At 35.0% G+C, this 21447-nt stretch overlaps 1 protein-coding gene across 6 annotated transcripts in view; it reads right to left on the bottom strand.

The window, feature by feature from the left end:
* Positions 1-7104: 7104 nt before the first annotated feature.
* LOC105325012 (uncharacterized) overlaps positions 7105-21447 on the bottom strand; it is a 37007-nt gene continuing 22664 nt past the window's right edge. The window contains exons 20-37 of one of the 6 annotated variants that reach the window (XM_066077294.1): positions 21307-21409; positions 20494-20700; positions 19652-19950; positions 18986-19100; positions 18429-18512; positions 17294-17347; positions 16499-16636; positions 16054-16128; positions 14723-14949; positions 14155-14208; positions 12966-13121; positions 11925-11939; positions 11318-11338; positions 10297-10308; positions 9304-9512; positions 8749-8921; positions 8423-8573; positions 7105-8316 (exon numbers count right to left, since the gene is read on the bottom strand). In XM_066077294.1, the coding sequence (XP_065933366.1) occupies positions 8070-8316; positions 8423-8573; positions 8749-8921; positions 9304-9512; positions 10297-10308; positions 11318-11338; positions 11925-11939; positions 12966-13121; positions 14155-14208; positions 14723-14949; positions 16054-16128; positions 16499-16636; positions 17294-17347; positions 18429-18512; positions 18986-19100; positions 19652-19950; positions 20494-20700; positions 21307-21409 (2340 nt within the window). In that variant the 3' untranslated portion in view covers positions 7105-8069. Of the gene's footprint in view, positions 8317-8422; positions 8574-8748; positions 8922-9303; positions 9513-10296; positions 10309-11317; positions 11339-11924; positions 11940-12965; positions 13122-14154; positions 14209-14722; positions 14950-15681; positions 15754-16053; positions 16129-16498; positions 16637-17293; positions 17348-18428; positions 18513-18985; positions 19101-19651; positions 19951-20493; positions 20701-21306; positions 21410-21447 lie in introns of all 6 variants that reach the window. The other 5 variants (XM_066077297.1, XM_066077295.1, XM_066077296.1 and 2 more) reach the window with 5 other exon arrangements.

The following is a 21447-nucleotide window of genomic DNA, read 5'->3' as shown; positions in this document are numbered from 1 at the left end:
CTAGAGATGTGAAATCCAGAGGTAGATTTGAAAAAAAAATCAGATTTCCAAATAATAGGCACCAAAGACTGCCTGTGACCCATCTAAGATTGTATCTCAGACGTCGATTTAGCAAGCATTACTTTCAGGTGTAATTTGGTAATTCTATCCGTCTGTGTTACATGGAGGGGTCCCCTGACGAAATTCTCGGTCAACGCTATCTACTACAGAGGGTGTCTCGGTCTCTCTGTAGCACGAAAACTCTGCACCCAATCACCCTCTAAAAAATTCAAGATCGATTTGAAAAGATTTAAATCCCACCACAATATGATCTTGTCCCTCTGTGTGTATTATAATAACTGACTGGGACATCCACCATATCGGTTACGCAAGCGTGCTGAATTGTCCATTTGTAAAGAATTTAATGCTTTGTGTATGTGGTGGCAGAACACATTTAGATACTCAATTAAACCCGGCCCATTTTAATTAATTTAAATAATCTATTTTTGTTAGTACTTAACGTAATACGAGTGTAAATTCTTCTAATTTCCTGCTTATACTTGTAGATTGAATGTTTGAGGCATCTTGCTTATTTTACAGAGCAAATACAAGAAGGGAACGATCCCAAGTTTTTTGGGGTGAGATGAATTTAGGCTGACAGGTATATTTGATCCAGTCAAAGTTTATTTATATTCATAATAACTTCAAACGGTACGAAGTAAACCATGGTATTTCCCGGGGAATAGCAATATTCTCATGTACACAGAGCGCATAAGTTGTTAAAGGTTTGCAGTACCACCACCCCCCCCCCCAAAAAAAGGAGGGGGGGGGGGGTCACATGTCGACTGTAAGTAACGTAACTTGCATTTATACCAAATTGAGGATTTAATTTCTGTAAAATCTTTAAAATTCTTTTGTGACATTAGCGATTATTTATTTTGTTTCAAGAAATACGATAGAATGCTATTTGATACTTTTCTACAGGGCTTGGGGTAAAATGCTGACGATGGACCCTCCACTTTGGAGGGTCCATAGTGGAGGGGGTGGAGCTTGGTGTGTCAGTCTTAATTCAGAGTCCGTTTGATCTGTCATTCCAATTATGTTATCAGAAACAGAATGTGGCACATTGTTTTATTTATATGACTTTTAAACACAAGCACATAAAACTTTTCTCCCCTAATTGACGATGACGAATGGTGGCACTTTCATTTATAGGTGCTGGGTTTTTTAAAAGTACATATTGTTCATTAGTTCTACACAAGATGTATATAGTAAAAATATTACATTATTGCTGAAATGGACAAAATTTTTAAAAATTTATAACAGCTTATGAATTTTATTCTACAAAAGTGTAAGTCTTGTAAAAATAATTAATTTATTTTATATTACATTTCATTTAAATGTCCCTACGTCCTGAAGATAATTGTGCTGAAATTTCTAAATGCACTATGACATGGCGAGACATTTCAAACAACAGACATTGTCTCCGCATTGTTAATACATATTTTGCAACGAAGCTGACACTCTTAGTGACTTGGAATTCGGACTCAGATATTTCCGATAATCATACTGTTTGAGAATTTAACAAGATCATTGGGTGGTTTTCTTAGTTTTCAGTAAATAGTTGTCCACATCCATAGCATTTTTTTTACTATTAATATATTAACATTTGTTACTCGGGTAAAAAAGATAAATCTCACCCAACGTTGAGGTGAGTTAACTGCCTGTTCACAGTCTCACTGGACTCTGAATAATTGTTACACAAACATAGAGTAATTTATGTATCCTGATAAAGTTCATTTGAAGTTGCTAAATTCATTAAATGTTAGGACCTCCCTCTCCTTTTTTTTTAAATTTCTAAATAAATAAACAACCCATATGTTTTAGCTATTAGGTGCATGATGAAATTGGAATGACAGATCAAACAGACTCTGAATTAAGATTGACACACCAAGCTCCACCCCCTCCACTATGGACCCTCCAAAGTGGAGGGTCCATCGTCAGCATTTTACCCCAAGCCTTTTCTACAGTAAAGTGCTGAATATGGTGCATCTACCAAATATTACCGGGGTCCATGTTTAATAACCTTATTTCTTTTTTAGCATCTGCATTTCTCTCAAGGAAGTTTTTGATTTTTCCATGGAGGGTGGATGAGGTCCTTGTATGTATAATCCAAGCATACTCCCTCTATATACCAGCACTTGACTAGGAGACGTAGGAAATATGACTATTGTAATACAACTCACACCCTCCTACTTAGAAGAAGGGCATAATAGGTACTTTGGATCCGGATTTTGACCCTTGGATATGTCCTTCCCAGCAATTCAGTCCCTCAAGATAATTAGACAAGTCTCATGTCATTGCGAAACAACATTTAGTTGAAGGTGAATGGCAACGTTTCACAGTCGAACGACTGTCCAACACGTGGAGGAAAAAAAAAGGAGGGGGGGGGTCACCCACCGACCACCCCCCCCCCCTCCAGCTGCGGGTCTGTAGCTCCCGGCCTGAAAAAATTCGGATGGGGGTCGTCCATCCGAATTTATTCAGACCAGGAGCTACAGACCTGCAGCTTGCCCCCCTCCGCCGAAAAATCATTCTCTGTACTCTGTAATTTTTTTCTTCATAGATTTCGATCAACCCCGCCTCTGACGTACATCCGACACCAAGAGCACCACAATCGGTGGAAATTATACTAACATGAAATCGGAATCCAGATATTGTTATGTTATATTATATTATTAGCTTGACGTTTATAGACTTGCGATTTATGAACAGTCGATGCTATCAGAGTTTACCTAATGCACACAAAAACCTCATTAAAAATCTTTGAGCGACTGCGTCACAGCGTAGATATGGCAGATCAGTTTCCCCCCGCTAATAAAAAATACATATCCTGTCTGGCAAATGTTATTTTTGGCATCATTCTTTTTCAGTGAAGCAAGAAAGTACCCCCATTTTGTGAACAGAGACGGAACAGAGCTATCAGATTCCCGCGAAAGACCGCGAGGTTCCGGTAGCGATCCAACCAGATCGGGTTGCTCAGCAAACTTAGGTCTTTTTTACTGAACCGATTTCAGCACCAACAAGACACATAGCAACAAGGAGAAGAACTGGGGGGGGGGGGGGGGGGGGGGCCTGACCCTTTCGTATTAAAAAATGTACCTTTTTCTTTTATTTGTATTAATACAAAAAAAATTAGTTTCTCCACTTTCTGTCGGGCTCTTTACTCTTAAAACGTATTCTCTTTTGAGCGATGTTATGTGCCTGCAAGAACAACATGTGTATAGAAAACACGTACATTTTGGGCGGCCGGGGGGGGGGGGGGGGTTCAAAGCAGATTTATCAGCCTCTAGTCGATGTTGTTTATTGTATTCCAATATTATGTAATGATGTTGGGGGAAATTGCTTTCACATTTGATTTTGATATTTTACGTCCCTGATTAAAATGATTGCTTGGAAAATGACTGAATTATTGATTTTTTATTTTGTTTATGTTTTATTTATGTCCTTCATTAAAATTATAGTTTCACCAAGTGCAGGTAGAAAGTTCTTTAAGAACAATTCTTCCCCTTTAAAGCAATGAATACAGTAGCACAACAAAACCCAAGGTGCTTGAGGACAGGACCGACTTTCCCCTCCACCCCCCCCTCCCGAAGTATCTAAACCCCCGAGACTTTACTCATTTTTTATGACACATTTATAATCTAAAGTATACAATCATTGCACAAAATTATATATATTTGAAAAAAAAATAACATTTTGGGAAAAAAAATCTTATCCCATTCCCAATATATATAGATTTTTAACAATGAAAGCGCTTATGTTTTGCAGTTAGTGTTGCTTTTTTTCTTTTATTATATTTTTACCGGACACTGAGAAAATACTTTTGTGATTTGGATATATATATATATATATATATATATATATATATATATATATATATATATATATATATATATATATATATATATATATATATATATATATATATATATATATATATATATATATTAAAAGGTTGTATACATTTTAAATTATTTTAAATAATTTAAAGAAAATGATGAGTAAAGTCCCGGGGTCTAGATACTTCGGGAGGGGGGGGGGGTGGAGGAGAAAGTCGGTCCTGTACTCAAGCACATGTGAACAAAACGTCATCAGAAATGCATGTTTATTGTGTTCAAATTTCAAAAACACTCTCTGACATTCAAGATTTCAATCCCCGCCACTCGATATCACCAAGATACTTCCAAAGTATCGATGCTTTACTGCTTCATCTACTTCACGTCTATTGGTCATATTACATAATATGATACTAATAATGCATGAGTCAAAGTTATCTCAGAAATCATTCCCGAAATGATTTGAGAGATGAGCTATGGTAACTACTCCTAGAGGCAAAGTATAAAAAGTATATTGTGTGGTGTTTCTGATATCAAAACGACGTATAAATAGATCTATTGATTAGATTGTCAATAAAGAGATCATATTGACTCCATAATTGCACGGTTGGGCCAGAGGCATCAATCGGCAGAAAACCAGTAGCGTTTTCAATCCTCAAAGACAACAAATCACCAAGAGACAGTGAACATGCCAGAATTATTTGTACTAGGATTTAAATTCAGATCCTTTGACGCATTGTGACAGGGCAGAAGGTATAACTTGCCACCTGTGTTTACAGACTCTCAAAGCAAACACCAATATCCCCGGATAACGCCTGTCCTGGATTCACCTGGCGACACAGCCCCTCAGGTGTTCCAGAGGGAGCTGAATGGTCCACCCCCACCCTCTCCAAATAATTCAGAAAAATTGTCCCCGAGAAGTAGAACCGATGCACGCTGTTAATTGAATACATGGGAGGTGCAGGTTCAAATGTAAACATTGTGAAGAGTTCCTAGGTTCGTCGTACTCTACAGAGAAAGAAAAAATTCGAACGCGGTATTCAGCCAACACCCCCCCCCCCAACAACAAAACAATCTACCGCGAAAATTAAAGGGTAGAGAGATGCCGCCCGATCGAGGTGTAGTTGGATCCAATGATTATCGATTATGAACTTCTTTTGAAGAGAATATATTTATTTAGTTTGCAGTGCGTTTATTGTGTGGCAGTGAGTCATGAGTTTTATGGGAACAGATAAGATGGTCGTGTATCGATCCCCGCGTGGCCACCCTGATTCTGAGTTTGTTGAGGGTCCTGATAATTAGACACTTTATCGTATTGAAACTGACACATCTCGTTCATTACAGCCAGAGAGATTCCAGCAACAAACGAGCACTCCAGATGCAGCCCTATTCCAGAAGTTCCAGACCTATTGCAAGTGTTCCAGATCTATACTAATTCCAGCTTTTCCAGGCCTATTTCAAGTTTTCCAGACTTATATTCCATTTTATTCAGACATATTCCAGGTGTTCCAAACTTACTCCAGATTTTCAGATTTTCGAGACATTGTTATGTGTTCTAGACTCCCTGGATGTTACAAACTAATTACAGATATTACAAACCTAACCCAGTCACAAATCACTGTATTCTTGAACACAAACGCATTTTTACGCATTATCATTGAAATGACGCCAGAATATGCATGTGCTAAAATTACAGAGATTTATAGATACAAAAGGGGTTCAACCATGTGATGAAAAGAATCCCTGAAATAACGATATTGTAATCATGGTAGTGTATCGTTTATTTCAACAATTAAGGCTCTTTGTAGAAAACTCACATCTTGTTGGATAAAAATCATACCATCACAACTTATGAGATACTATATTACATAGTATTTTCTTTTCAAAAATTGTTTGACAACATGGGAGGGTAAGATGGCGCCTTTATATCATTTTACAATGTAAAACGTGTAACTGCTTCGTAGTCAAAGACAATGCTCCGTTGCTAGACTGAACAGTTAATTAGCTTTTAAAGACGGTCATACCCATATTTTCATTCTTCAGACTTAATGAACAGGATGCGCTGAACTAAAAAATTTAAACGATTGAAGGTAAAGCAGTTGAACAAAAATTGTATCATGAGAAAATTATGGGATCGCCTCACGTGCGTGGTTAACGAGTATTCAGTGAAGAACAGCATTATCTGAATTTACTCTTCACTAAATCGAAGTATCCCTTTGATGAAGAGGCAGTCTGACTGCCAGATGCCAGGAGCCTGTGTTTTATGAGATTTTATGTATATCTCCCGTGTATTCCCCCTCTTCAAAAATATGAACATTCTGAAGCATCAACGAGAATACACTATATCTTGCAAGTGCGCGATCTCAATTGTGTTATGACGCAAGCCGCTATCACTGAATGGTGGGAACTCGTATACAAGTCACAGAATTAGTACATATTTAACACGACCTTTAAATTTACACAGATAATTAACCGCTACATGAATAAGACTCCGACATTTCATCTCTTCCGAATTAATAAAGACTGATCCAAATCAAGCACTATCAAAAGATAAGCGCTGCGCTTCTTGGGCGGATGTGCCGTGGCCAAAAAACGGTTAAAGTTGACATGTACTTCTTGCAGAACCTTGGTCTGGGCCTGGACGCCCAACAACAAATCATTGTTATAATTGGCATCACTCTTCTGGAAATAAACGATTGTAATTTAAGCCTTCATTGACTTGCCGTTTGAAGTTCAGCTTTCTTCTGTTTCCCGGGGATAATTAGTCATTATTGAGTTAGTTTAGGTATAGTTTCCCCCCTCTGCAACTATATATCAATGATTCACCATTTCATGTCGATCAGCATCAAAGGGTTTAGAACCAGGCTAAAATATTTAAGACATTTATTCAAGTATTAGAAAAAAGGAAACTCGACTCCAAATTGGTCTGTTGCAATGGTGTGCCTCTTGACATGGTTTTCCAGTACTGCAGCAGAGAGTTTGATAATTATTAAAGCATGTCTATCCAATCTGGGCTAATGAAGTAAGCAGTTTTCTTCATAACAAACTGAATGCTAAAAAGAATCATACTCATGCTGACAATTCATAACCAGATTTCTGAGAGTTATGCATAATAGATTAATGAATGCTATTCTGGACGAGCTATGAACAAATAAATGTCAAAGCCTTCAAAGCAATCCCAAAACTTCAAATGTCAACAAAGGAATAAAGGAATGTAAAGCCATGCCAACATGAAAATAATTTATTTCACAGAAAAACCTGACATAAATAAATATAAAAGGCTATCACAGTACGTCACATGCTGTCACAACTGGCAACAATTGGCAGGACTCATTAAGGTGGCTGCAAAATCAGGTGGTGGTCAAAGTGGTCCCAAATCCGGTGGTGGTCAACAATGGTAAAACAATCATTATGGTAAAAGTGGTGGTGCTCCAACAATGCAATACTGGTTATTGAGATACTGATAATACATGTCATACATAGTCATAATACTGAGAAATGTAACAATGGGTTGTAGAGGGAATAAGTAGTACATGTATATAAAAATATTAAAACTTGTATCTAAATTTATTCTAGTCCACTAAATTAGGGAAATAACTGATTAGATTTTAAATATTTTGCTATCTGTTAAATAAGAGACATTTCTGGATTCATTATAAGACTGAGTTCAATCAGACAGATCTAATTCCAATTGACAAACTGGGATAACAAGGAACTGTGCAAAGTATTAAGAAAGATAAATGTCAAAATTCATGTAATTAAAACTGAAAAGTATTTGTATGCTAATGGTCTAAGCTAAAAAAAAATTGACAACAAATTTTAGAACAAATCTCATAAGAATATCACAGATTCACACACGTTTCATCCACTGAATCATCAAAATAAAAATGAATTATCCAAAAAAAAAAAAAAAAAAAATTCATTTGGTAACCTTTCACATAAAAAATTACAATCATAAATAACATTATACATGTAATAAAAAATATATAAAAATCTGTACATTCATAAAAAAAATAGGACGGAAATGGTTAAAAGATCCAAAGTATAAGAATAAAAGCTCCTTTACATAATTTTTGGACTAGCCAATGATTAAAATTGTATCAAAAATTCATAAAGAGTCCCATCAGTGACCATGTAATACTTCCATTACTACACTAATATTAATGCCACAATGGATGCCTTTGATAACTATCAATACTGGTTCAACTTCAACACCTCAAATTCAGGAATATCCAGGCCTAACCACTGCAGCAACTCAAAGTACGAGAAAACAAACGCTCGAGTGATGTCCTGAGAATGTTCCAGGCCTCGAGCCTCAACCTGAAGTGTACGATTAAATTTAAGTCGGGCCTCCATCTCGGCCTGTTTGCGAGCCATTTCCTCAGCGAGGCGGCGTGCCTCTTCCATGGCTTTCTTGGCTTCTTCTTCACGACGAATTCTGAAAAAGGAATTAAAATAAGTCGTGGGATACTGTTCAAAGAAGATATACAACTTTTAGAATAAAATAAAATCTTTGTCGTTGGCTCATTTTGTATCTGTATTACCTCTCCTCCTCCTCTCTCTTCAGCCTCTCCTCTTCCTCGAGTTTCTTCTGCAGCTCATACTGCCTCCTCTCTTCTTCTTCCATGGCAGCCATCTTTTCAGCCTCTTCACGCCGGGCCTCTTCTTCTTCTGCTTGCTTCTTTAACATTTCCTCTGGAAACATAATAAGATCAATGGTATTCTAGTTATCATAAGAATGAATTTCATAGAATCTGAATTAAATGTTGATTTGAATAATGTTAAATGCTAGCACTTGTAAAATTTCATTTCAATTACAACTGAAGACTAGTTGTTAAGTTTAGAGAACTGGTCAGTATGACAAACTTACCATGTCTTCGTTTCTCCTCCTCAGCTTGTCTCCTCTTCATTTCCTCCAATTTCCTCTGGTATTCCTCCTTTCTTCGTCTTTCTTTCTCCTCCTCTAATTTTTGTCTCCTCAGTCTCTCCTCTTCTCTTCGCTCTTCATCATCTCTTTCTGCATCTTGCTGTGCTCGACGAATTCTAAAATAATGGCAAACAAAGAGAGATAACTCTTTAGTATAAAGCGATTACTGACATAAAACTAGATGTGAGTTTTAAATCAACATTCGTGGAATGTCAATATTTCGATAATTTTGTGGGTACACCTTATCTATTAATTTACATCCCCGACAAATCATAAAGACAGTCCTTATTCAATACACATTTAAATAAATCCTGAAAATTACATCACCACAAATCTTTAAAAAATAGACAATCCCCCCAAATATTGGATCTTATAATTCTGAATAATTCTACAATACACATACAATATGAGAACTGAAAGATTCCAGGAATAAAGAGTTTATAAATAAGTATATAACCAATGGGGTAAGAAGTTTCTGAGCACAAAATTAGCACCAACCTTCTCTGTTCTTCCTGTCGCTTTCTCTCCTCCTCGAGCTCCGCCTTCAATTGTTGCTGTCGTTCAAACTCTTCTTTCTCTCGCTTCAGCTGATCCTCTCTCTCACGTCGTCGTTTCTCCACTTCCTGTCTCCGTTTTTCGGCCTGTGCGGCTCGTTTTGCTGCCCGGGCCTCTCTGTTGGAAATCATTCTAAGTCTGGCTGCCTCATCCTTCAGAAAATAGCAGAGTAATATATCAATACAAATTACACAACAAATTGATAAAAAATCTTTTTAAAATATGCAAAAAATTGGTTCTAAATGTTGATGTGGGTTTTGTTTTCAATTACAATTAAAACTGTTCTGCAACAAATAAACGATTAGTCTCATACTGGTAAATTGCACAAGATAAAAATCAAATGCATGCATGTACCGACGTAAGTTTTGTTTTGAATTGTGAGGGCTGATCACACTGTGTGTAGTAAACTAAAAAATCTGTGCTTTTTCCATTTTCATTTGTTTTAATTATCCTCTAATAGTCACAAATACATGTTGAAACTTATAACATATAGGTAAATTTAACTCAACTATTAAGACCCTAGCTTTTTATAGCTGAGTGAGTATATGACACATTTGATAAAAAACAGTATTGTGGAAGGGATTTCTGCAAAGAGAGGATGTATTAAATTATTGAATTAACCAGTGAAATTTGCTATGGAGAACAATTTGGTTGGGTCCCCCAAGTCAGGTAATTTCCTACCAAAAATGAAGTTTACCTTAATAAAAATCACTCTATAAAAGGCAAATACTTGGACGATGATCTTAAAACAGGATTTCATTCCCTTTTTTCTTTGTACAGAATACTACTGGTAAGTCCTATGGGGTCTGAATACTACTTTACAGTATATTTTCCTATTTTCAGAGAGCACATTATACAATTATAGGAATAATGCAATGTGACTGAATTGTGATACGGTTTTAGTTTTCAAAATCAGTTCTCATCACAACATATTACCTTAGGTCCGCCCTGATAGTAATGAAAATTGTAATATTTATAAGAAAAATATCAGTAACAACATTAACATTGAGTTGTACATAGTAAAAAGCAATATCTTTGTAACAGCTAGAATGTCTGTAGAGTTTATCAAGGGAAAGCACACAAATCTATAGAACAATATAATATCGCAAAAAGATAAAAATATTTGAATCACTCACTGCTCACAATGAAAAGAGAAGGAGTGAGAAAGCAGTCAGATACAAGTGCAGGTATTTAACAGAGAAAAGAGTCAACAGGACTCAGAAATAAACTGTGACTTCATTGCTTCATATAGGTAAATGACTAGACATCCGCTGTGACTTTGTGACACAAAGCTTACAGGAATTCATAAGTAAGAATGTCTATTGTGTTGCAATATTTACTTTATCAGAAATGTGCAAATATATATAAACTTTTAAAATTCAGTGACTTAATTAGATTCGATAGATTGAAGAGAAGAGTCTTTCACTACAATGTATTACATATGAGATTTGAAATATCTTCTTGCCAGTTTCACAACAATTATCATATTTTGCATGCATTTGGTCAGTCTTGGTAAAATGTAGTACATGCTTCAAATAGAGACACAATGCATAAGATGGGTTTGTTTATATATATATCTGTGGTAACATAGCATGCTCTCCATTAGGCTTCTTACATGATATGCTTTTAGTTTCTTTTCAACACATACATGTATACTGCATACTGGCATGCTTTATTAGACTAGTCACATGACATACATATTAGATGGTCAAATGACATACATTTACACTTATCACATGACTGATCACATGACATGCTCTTAATGTTTCCTAAAATAGACACTTTAGTCACACAGTGGTAAATGTTGGTGGTAGTTGGGCAGATTGGGAGAAAAAAAAAACATGCTAAATTTTTGTTTCATTTTTCCATTTCAGAGAGTATATATATAATTACAGAATAAACAAAAAAGATGATATTAAGTAGATGATACAAGCAAATTTTAGAGATAAAACTATACCTTTGTCTTCTTCACAATTTGCTTTAAGCACAACATACATACATCATTGAATATATGTGTATAGTTTTTATTTGGCAGTGATTTATACTTTATTTTACACATTAATATAACTTTATTCATTTTTATGAATAATATGCTTATTGACGGCAGATAATCAATATAATTGCATGAATTACAAATACTTTCTGATAGTTTACATTTTTTGACTGTGAGATAGATTTTGTCTGAGATAAATTTTGACTGTGAGATAAATTTTGACCAAGATAATTTTGTCTGAGATAGATTTTGACTGCGTGATAGATTTAGTACAAGATAAATTTTGGCTGAGATAGATTTTGACTGTGAAATAAATTTTGTACAAGATAAATTTTGTCTGAGATAGATTTTGACTGCGTGATAGATTTTGTACAGGATAAATTTTGTCTGACTCAGAGGTAGATTTTGACTGCAAGATAGATTTTGACTTAGATATATTTTGACTGCGAAATAGATTTTTCCCAAGATAAATTTTGTCTGAGATGGATTTTGATTGCGAGATATATTTTTACGTCTGCTCGGTCACTACCACCAATGTTAAGAGTTGTGAAGTAACAACACTATGGTTTACCTTCTTCACCGTTTTCTTTAAGGTGGGAATTAGAAAAGAAAGAGAATATTAAACAAGCAATGGATTCAGACAACCCAACATCAGATGGATATAACATATACACAACAAATCAATGTAAATATCAAGCAAACAACAGAAACAGAATAAAGAGTACCTGTCTCGACATAATATGTATACTAATCTACATACATGTAGTAAATAATAGTCTAACATATAGATCTATAAATTTATACTTCTGACCTAAAAACTATATATAAAAGGGTTTCAAATTTAAAGGTTTAAACATCTCTGAGGTTGTACATCTATAAAGCTTGATTTTTTCCAAACTGAACTGTTTGTTGATTATCTATTAATTGTACAATTAGTAAGAGTCTTTGTATAATTAAAATCCAGTGCAGAATCAGATATCTGCTCAAGCTATTGAAGCAAGAGGTATTCAGGTATGTATCTTCAACTCATACAGAATATTTGTCAAAAGCATAATCATTATTTAGCAATGCTTGTTAATTTATATCTTCATGTAATACAAGAAAGGCAAATTCAAATTAATCAAAGAGAAAAATGTGTTTAATTTAGAGTTTGAATCATATAATTCAGTTATTTTAATTAATAAAGAATGAAAATATTATCCTTATTATTGATATTGTTAAATTACAGGTTTGATAACTTTGTTGCAGTTTTAATTGCTTAAGTTGAAGAATGTTAGGGATATACAGAGGGTGCAATACCGACACTGCTGTGACAGAGTTATCAAACTTTCCTACCTGTTTAGCTGCCTTTAAACAAAGTTCAACAAAATTGTAAGGATAATTCTTAAACCTTGGATGTATAGCTGTAAAACTCTAACAGTTCAGCTTGACAACATTTCAGACTTGCAAAAAAAGAATAAGATACTCTCGTTCTGTATCAAGTTTTAATTTTCTTCAAATAAACTGATTTAAGAATGAAAATGCATGTACACCCATTCCCATTACCGTTCCCTACACCAACACATGCATAAAACTGACAGAAGGGACCACACAGAAGGGGGAAAAAACTTACATCCTCATCTTCTGGAGGTTCCTCTTCTTCAGTCTCTGGCTCTTCCTCCACAGAGGGGATGGATGGGGCCTTAGGCGGGGGTGGGCTGGGGGAGGGTGTGTCCCGTACAATGTGGAACTCAAAACTCTCCTCACTCTTCATGGTAGAGACCGACTCCTAAAATAAATTAGCCATAATGTTGTATATCAAGTGTAGGTTTAAAATCATAATTAAAATTTCCACTGAGTCAGATAATTTCAAATAACATATGGCCTTGCTTAACAGATCAACTGTATGGTTCTCTTAATCCATCGACCACTCTCTCACCTGCATTGTTAAAAAAATTCAAAATTTATGTTTTGCTATATATTTATATTATATAATCATGCCGGTACATTGACCTCACTTCTGGATCATGTTACTGTAGAACATAACTAATATATTAGTTATTATTGAAATAATTGTTTTCATGGGCACTGTAAGTGGCAAAAAGACTTATAGATTACTGTACATAAAAGTGTTGGCAGAGGCATAAATTTCCCAAGAATAGCAGCTTTATTTTCAACAAATACATGTACCAAGTTTGTATCATATCTGTGGCTGCCACACAGCCATTGTATTCAGTATCACAAACACGGTTTGTTATTGCAGTAAACTTTTCTTAAGAGTATTTTATTTATGGTCGCATTAGAGATACAGTCTTTAGATAAAATGGTATTCAACAATAGGCGTATGATTTTCTTATTACAATTTTCAGTGAAATCTTTGAATACATGCATTCATGGTTTTTGGTTTTCCCTGTTTTTGCCATACAACAAAAAGTATAAGTATCCCTTTGGATTTTGCAAACCAGTGCAAAAACTTTTACTATTTTTTCATTACAGAACCATTCAACACATTTACACATACATGTATTAGAAGGTGGACAATTGAACATTTTACATTTACTGTGAAGTTTATAACATGTATCATGATACTGATTGAGAAAATGACTTTAGTATATTAGACCATGGAAAACATGGACACTTTTTATTTTACAAAAGTACATAGATAAATCTACCCAGTGAAAACATTGTGAGAGACTGTCAATAAAGAGATCTGACGGCGAGACATTATGATGACCATCTGTAACATAAGACAAGTCATTGCAAGAGAAGATGATTAGAGAGCCAGTGCCCCGTGGGGTGAGAATTATGATCCACTCTGGTACCTTTGACATCACTTTCTTAAGGTTAACATTTATACTGGAGGCAATAGATTTTCTCTGAAAAACAATGGTAATGGATATATTTTCCTTACTTTTACACATGCTGAGAAGCAAGTATGATGCCTACAAAGGATTTCATACATTCTGTTTTTACACAATTTGTATTTTGACTAGATACTGGTATTCACTGTAGCTGTGATTTCAGTACCTTGGTTGTACTGTGCACAATTTATTTTTGACTCAGTACTGCCTTGTATCATACAAGTTTCTATTTTCATTGCAATCAACAACAGTAAAGCACCTGTTCTGTACATAATCAATCTTTTGACTACTTATTACTGCTTTATTAAAAGTCATGATGGGGTACCCACTATAATTGATTTACCAAAACTACATCGTTCCTCTTTTGACTTTTTAATACCTATTGCTTTCTAACATACCTGTACCATATTAATACTAACTTGGTTATCAGTAAACTGACTACTGGTATAGTTAACTGACTACCGGTATACTGTACTTTGTTCTCATTCTTATATATCAATTAACTGACTACACTGTGACGTGTTCTCACCCTGTCACTCTCCAAATCAGAGGCGGGTGGCTCTTCCTGTGGTGGGGGTGTGGGGGGTGGTGGGGTCGGCTCCTTTACTGGTTCCTGGGGTACTGGTTCCGGTTCAGCGGGTTTAGGTTCGGGCGACTCTTCCTTCTTCTTGCCCTTACCCTTAGCCTTACCTTTGGCCTTACCCTCCTTGGCAGGCTTCTTCGTTGGGGAGGGTATCTTTTTGGTTTTCCCTTTACCTGTTTTGTAAATTGATATTTTATTATCTGAATTACTGGTATCGTAATACATGTAATAAAAAAGTTGCATTTTTTACAAGCATAGTGCATTAACATAACATTTACTTACATTTACATGTATATTTAATAAAAATAACCAAATTAACATATTTTACTTATACATGAAAATCATGAAAATTCAACTGGCAATGAGTATTTACATTTGTTTTATGAATTATTTATATGTTTCAGTGAAAACAAAGGTACAGACATTGAAAAGAAAATTCTGAAAGACAAAAGAGAAAAATCAAGGATTGAAGCATTGAAAAAAAAAGGACAGAGGTATATAGTTTAAATATACTGTCAATCATGCACACAAAAAAAGTGAACTCAAAGTAATATTTACACACTTTGAAGTGATATAAACTCTTATAAGTTTACATTCTTTTTATCATAAAAGAGGAGCAAAGGAAAGAATTGTTATAGAAAAGGAGAGAATAAATTGGTTGTGCTGTAACTCAGGATAAAATTTTGCAGCTATATCTCTGTTTATACTGATGCAAATGTTTCAACAAATAATGTGATAAAGACTAATATTTAAGGAACTCTATATACTTGAACTCTGAATAATGCTGAGGCAAAACTTAATATGAAAAAAAACTCGTACATAAACAAACTTGTATAGTAAAAAAAAGCTAAAGTATCTAGGGCTACACTGATAAACTGATATTGACTGTCTGAATTTACTCTCACCCTTGGGTTTTTCAGGCTTTTTTGCCTGATTATTGTACAGATGTTTTAATTCATCTTTGTAATCAACTCTTCCTGTAATAAAACAGATCTGGCCAATCAGCAAACTGGTCTATAAATCTCTAGCATATTTTCAAACAAAACAGCTTAGCCAAATTTACACACGCACAAAAAAAAGGGATTTTGTTTTACTGTCATAACTGTCGGAAGAGTTTAGTCAGGAAATGGTGAGGAGTGAAACCTGGAATAAATCAGAAAGTGAAACCAGTATTAGCAAAAGAATGGGAAAGTTAATTGTTAAACAACAGGCTAATGGTGTTATTCCCTGGGCTAAAAAGGAATGGTCAGAAATATTCCCAGAGCAGCGATTATTACCCTTTACGTCCTGTTTTGTTGGCACTTTACCAAACAAATTTTTTATTTCATTCTGGAAATCCTGCTGAATTTGAGCTGAAATGTAACATCAAAGTTAAATAGACATAGTCTTATGTGTCATGAGTTTTGTCCAACCTGAAAAGAAAGCACAAAATAATGTGGAAATATGTAAACCGTGTTTGATGGGAAAATTCAACTGCAAACGTGAACTGTCTGACAAGTGATGGGTGATGCATACCAGTATATAAAAAAATCTCTTCACTAGATTTCTTTGACTTAAATGTAAAGTTTATTTTTTAGACTTAAATGTTAAGTTTATTTTGTAATAATTTGATGATAATCTTGAGTGAATTCCATATATATAGCAAGTGAAAACTGTCCCAGCCTGTGAAAATTGTTCACACAAAACTGTGTATCTGCCTCGTGATTCTGCTAAATTCCTCACCCATTTCCTCAGATTTAGCGGATGTCACAGTTTTAGACCCAGTACCCGAGGTACTAGTTTTGGCTGTACTGGCAGATTTTGAACTTTTGTCATCTGCCACCTCAAGTTTTTTAGGTTCGCCATCTTTTGATTTTTTCCCTTAAAAGTACCAGAAATATCAAACTGAAACTAATGTTTTCATTAGTCATGTGTATTAATCTGAGTCTGATGCTTCTGGATGCATTGAATAGCTTCAAGTAGCAAGGACGCGCTGCAAGCTAACTTGTACCGATTATACTTCTACCCACAAAACGCACTGCTGCAGAGAAATCCTTGTCAGGCTGTTCATTAAAATAATTACGGTACTGGTAAATGGGCAACTAAAACTAAATCCAGTGTCTATAAAAATACCCCAAGTTTATTAATGCTAGAAACTCAAAGACTTGTATTTTCCAGATATAGTTCCTTAGTTCTTGCTGGACATTGTTATTACTACAAGTATAATAAGGCCAGTGGTTTGGATAGATTGAGTGACTGGGAGTTAAAACTCAAATTAGCTAATAGTCTGACTTTAAAATGATCGCCATGAAATCTTGCTAGGAAATGATATTCTGATAAAAAAATTCAAATACAAAATTAGTGTACTAATTTGAAAGAATTTTAAATACATAATTTTTTCTGTTAGTGGTTAAGGTCAGCTTAAAATTTTTTTATCACAGTTAAAAAAGAAAAAAACTTTCTATTCAATGAATTGTATTTGATCTAAGTGCAGAATGAATGATGCCGTTGAATACGGTGCACTTCACACGCTCTCACCGGCACTCTTCGGGGGAGAAGGTACGGGCTCTGCAACTGGGCTGGGCTTCTTAACTGTCAGCAAAATACAGGTTGTGTTAACCAGCATCTAGCTTATACATTGCTTAATATTCATTGAAATGAACGAAGTAAAATAGGCTTGTTCATAGCACTCATCATCTGTAATCCTTTATTACCTCAAATATTTATGTTTCTATTAATTTTCAAAATTTGATGGGAACCATCTTTAAGCTTGATCATGCAATAATCTGTATCATAAAGAATACCTCTTGTGACAGAGGATAAAAAAAGTTAAAAAAGGTGAATTAATCAGTCCATCAAAACACAGTTTTTAAATGAAATTTGAGTTAATGGTGATTTTGAAAAAAAAGGGAAAAAGTGCTTAATTTATATCCATGCAACTTTCAACACAAACTGTAGGGACTGTTACAAATACAATATCATTACTCAAGATGTTAAAATACTGAAAAATGGTAAAGATTTGTCATGGCAAGGGATGTCTGTAACATCATCTCAAACTTAAATTAACTCCTCTAACAACAAATGACATCTTGGCTTATTATTGCATTCTGATTACTTATTGATCTAATTCTGCATCTTATTTAACTCTCCTTTGTCTAGAGGTAGAAAAATACCATAAAATGGCCTTTACCATCTTGCTCTATTAATAATCTGTATTGGTTAAAAGCTGTTAATATTGAATTACCAGGTAATTAATATGTCTTTACACACCAATGTATACATTAATAAATCAATTCTCCTTAATCCTAGAACATCCTTTAAATGATGTAAATTGTTATTAAAAGTTAAAAGAGGTACATATGCACACAAATTAAGTTGGTTTGCATGATAGGTTATTGCCTCATGCATGACTTTTTTTTTACAGTGTTAAGGTTAAATCAGCTAAAAAATAAAGATGATGGTGAGAAAATATAAAAAAATGAGCACACTTTATTTCAAGGCAGTGGGTTAGAATTCCTGAAACTGAAAAGTTAAAGTTAGCACACACGTGACAATGACAGGTAACCAATGAATGAAGCAGAAATGGCCTGGTCCTAGACAGGGTGTGTTAGGTGAGTTACGTGATGGGGAGGCATTACATTGGTGGGGGTGGGGGTTAGTCCTTGAGTCTCACCCATTGTGGGAGGTGATGGTTCCTTGGGTGGGGGGTCAGGCTGTCCATACAGGGCCTTTATGTCATCCTTTGTATCAACTTTGCCTAAGAAACATTATCAAGTTAACAATAAAGAAAATTAAAACTCTGGAATAGAAGTTAAACATTGGAATAAATCTACATCATCGAAATAAACTTTGTAAGAGTACAATGGTATTGATCAATCATTATTAATAGTGTCAGAATAATACATTTTTTACAAACCTTGTTAACAAGAGAAATACTGATCATCTTTTGAGAGATTAAAATCTAATTAACTCAGTCTAACAAGCTTGTACATTAAATTGTGTATAAATCCCCTCACAAATACAGAGCAGCAAACGAACCCATCTTATAATATATTCTTTATCATTTTCCCCTTGTATCCATTTCAAATAAGTTGGAGTTCTAAATAATTGATAAATTTTCACAATGTGGAAATAATTTCTTAGCATGGAGCAATTCATTTAAAAAAAAAATTTTTTTAGATAACAAATTTGTAATCTTGTTTGTATGTGTATTTATCCTCCAGCACTTACCGACAATAAACTCCTCCTTCTTTTTGACGGGTGAGGCGGCCTTCTCCTGGGACACCTTGCTCTTCTTGCCGTCCGAATCCGTCACTCCACTCTTTAGACTCTGCTTCTCTGATTTCTGATTCAATGAATACACACATTAGTTTCTATAACTCCTGCTAGTTTTTTTATTATAAAGATAATTTAAGTAATATGGAATGTGTTTTGTGGGAAAAGGGAAAACATAAAAAAAATATTTTAAAGGCAAGAGTGACAATTCATTATTCTCTTAAAAAGAGGAGTCCAGACTGCCTACCTAGATATGCAGAGTGCATACATATAGATCCTCTGAATTTTTGTTTAATAGTTGTTACTTTAGGTACAAATCCATCTTTAAGGGGTACAAATGCCAATCAATCTAATATGTCTGCTCAAACACAACTTGGATACTATTTATAACAAATTTTTTGGGATACTAGGCCAATATAAGTAACGTTGCATGCTACATTTTCATCTTTTGTGACATTTTGAAATTCACTTTAAAATGTCAGTACCTTCTGTGATTTTGACTTCCTAAGAATAAAGAAAGTCATTTCTTTTGAAACTAAAATAAAAATGTACTGCAAATATTTGTAGGCTTGAAAATAAAATGATAAGTGCTGCCGATATAATGCCCCCCATTCTACAAACCTGCTCCAGCCCCTCTACAGCTTTCTGGAACTCGTCCTCGATCTCGGCCTCGTCCTTGAAGGACACGTGAGATTTATGCTCCGAGGCATCATCAACCATTGTCTCCTCCTCTGCAATAGATTCCCCGAGAGTTGAGGGGGGCTGAGACTTGGTTTTACTACCCCTATCTGAGGGGGTCTTCTCAGACCCCTCCTTCACCAAGTCCTTGTCCCCAACATAGTGAATGACAGCAAGCTGCCCTATATCAGCGTTAGATTGTCGATCCACAGGAATGCTAGTAGCAGGACCCTTCTGCCCGTCTGGAAAGCAACAGGGTTAAGCAGTGTTACCAAGCAACAGCCACAACCAATAGCAGTACCTCCACCTATTATATGCTAACTACACATACAGCAAAGACACTGTAAATATTCACTAGCTGACAGATGATGTTCTGAGCATTACAACATATACCCATATACCAAATGAAATAAATGAAGCAGATTGCCATGTGAATCTCTGATTAAGTTAGGATAAGTATCAAATATCAGATTCATTTGTAGTGAATGTGTTGTTTTATAGTTATTTCTACCTAAAAGCAAAAAAATTATGTCTTTAGCCTTGATGAAGTATTAAAGGTTTGATAGTTATTGAGAGGAGAAGCCAGAATTTACTGCTGACAAACTATAATACATGTACCTAGAAAACTGAAAAGTTATCATATTAAATGGTAAACATATATTAATGTTGAAATTCATAACTCATCAATATTATTGTTAAATGTAAATGGTTTTTGTTTTGTCCTGTAAGATAATAGCTAAATACAATTTCCCCAAAATATATAGGCAAACCTGGCACTAGCTTACTTTTAGCCACTGGTACGTAAATATGACCTTCTTTGACTCCGCCCATTGCCATGGAGACCTGACTCTTGCTGCGGATGAGACTCTTTCCGTCGTCATCTTGCACAATCTCCAGATCTTCTGCAGCAACTTCTTCCTTTGCCAGGGCCTCTATGAGTTCTGGACTAACCTCTGTGTCAGCAGGAACATTCTCACCACTCGAGCTGGACACTGAAAAAGAACAATTTTCAATGTACTGCACAATGCAAAAAGCAAAATAACTACAACAACTCTCTGAGCAGTCATAAAATGTATGATTAGAATGACCAGACATTCATTATTTTAAATGTATTAATTATCCTTGCCTGCAATTCAAAGGAAAGTTACGGTAAAGCAATATGAGCTGCAATTTTCACATTGAATTTGTTTTTTACAAAAATGTGATTTTCTACTAAATTGACAAAAAATATCATGGTTTTTAAATTTCTATAAGCCATATTTTTGTGGAAAAAGCCGTCAAGAAGCATTAATTGGAGCAAAATTGAATTACTAGTATTGTCGTCCTGTACAAAAATTGATCTGCTATATATTCCTTAGAAGAGAAATCTTTAATGTGGCTGCTTATACCAGTTGTATACCCTAAGCTGTCTTGAGATTAGCCCAAATGAGGCTGAGATTAATGAAATACTCTCTTGCTTGTTTGAGATTTGCTTTAATGAAGCTGATAGTAATAAGATACTTATTTGAGATTTGCCTTGAAGAGGCTAATAGTAATGAGATACTAACTAGATTGCTTGAGATTTGCCTTCATGAGGCTAACAGTAATGAGATACTCACTAGCTGTTTTGAGGTTAGCCTTGATGAGTTCTCGATACTCTCCTGCGGTGGGTCCTGCACTTTTCCTCTTTTCTTGACCAGATACAATTTCTTGAACAATGGACTGCAATAAAAAATGTAAGCATATTATTTCCAAGAATA

This window comes from Magallana gigas, chromosome 2, assembly GCF_963853765.1.
Source record: "Magallana gigas chromosome 2, xbMagGiga1.1, whole genome shotgun sequence".
In the NCBI taxonomy this organism is placed as follows: Eukaryota; Metazoa; Mollusca; class Bivalvia; order Ostreida; family Ostreidae; genus Magallana; species Magallana gigas.
This window is presented reverse-complemented; position numbering and strand designations above follow the sequence as displayed.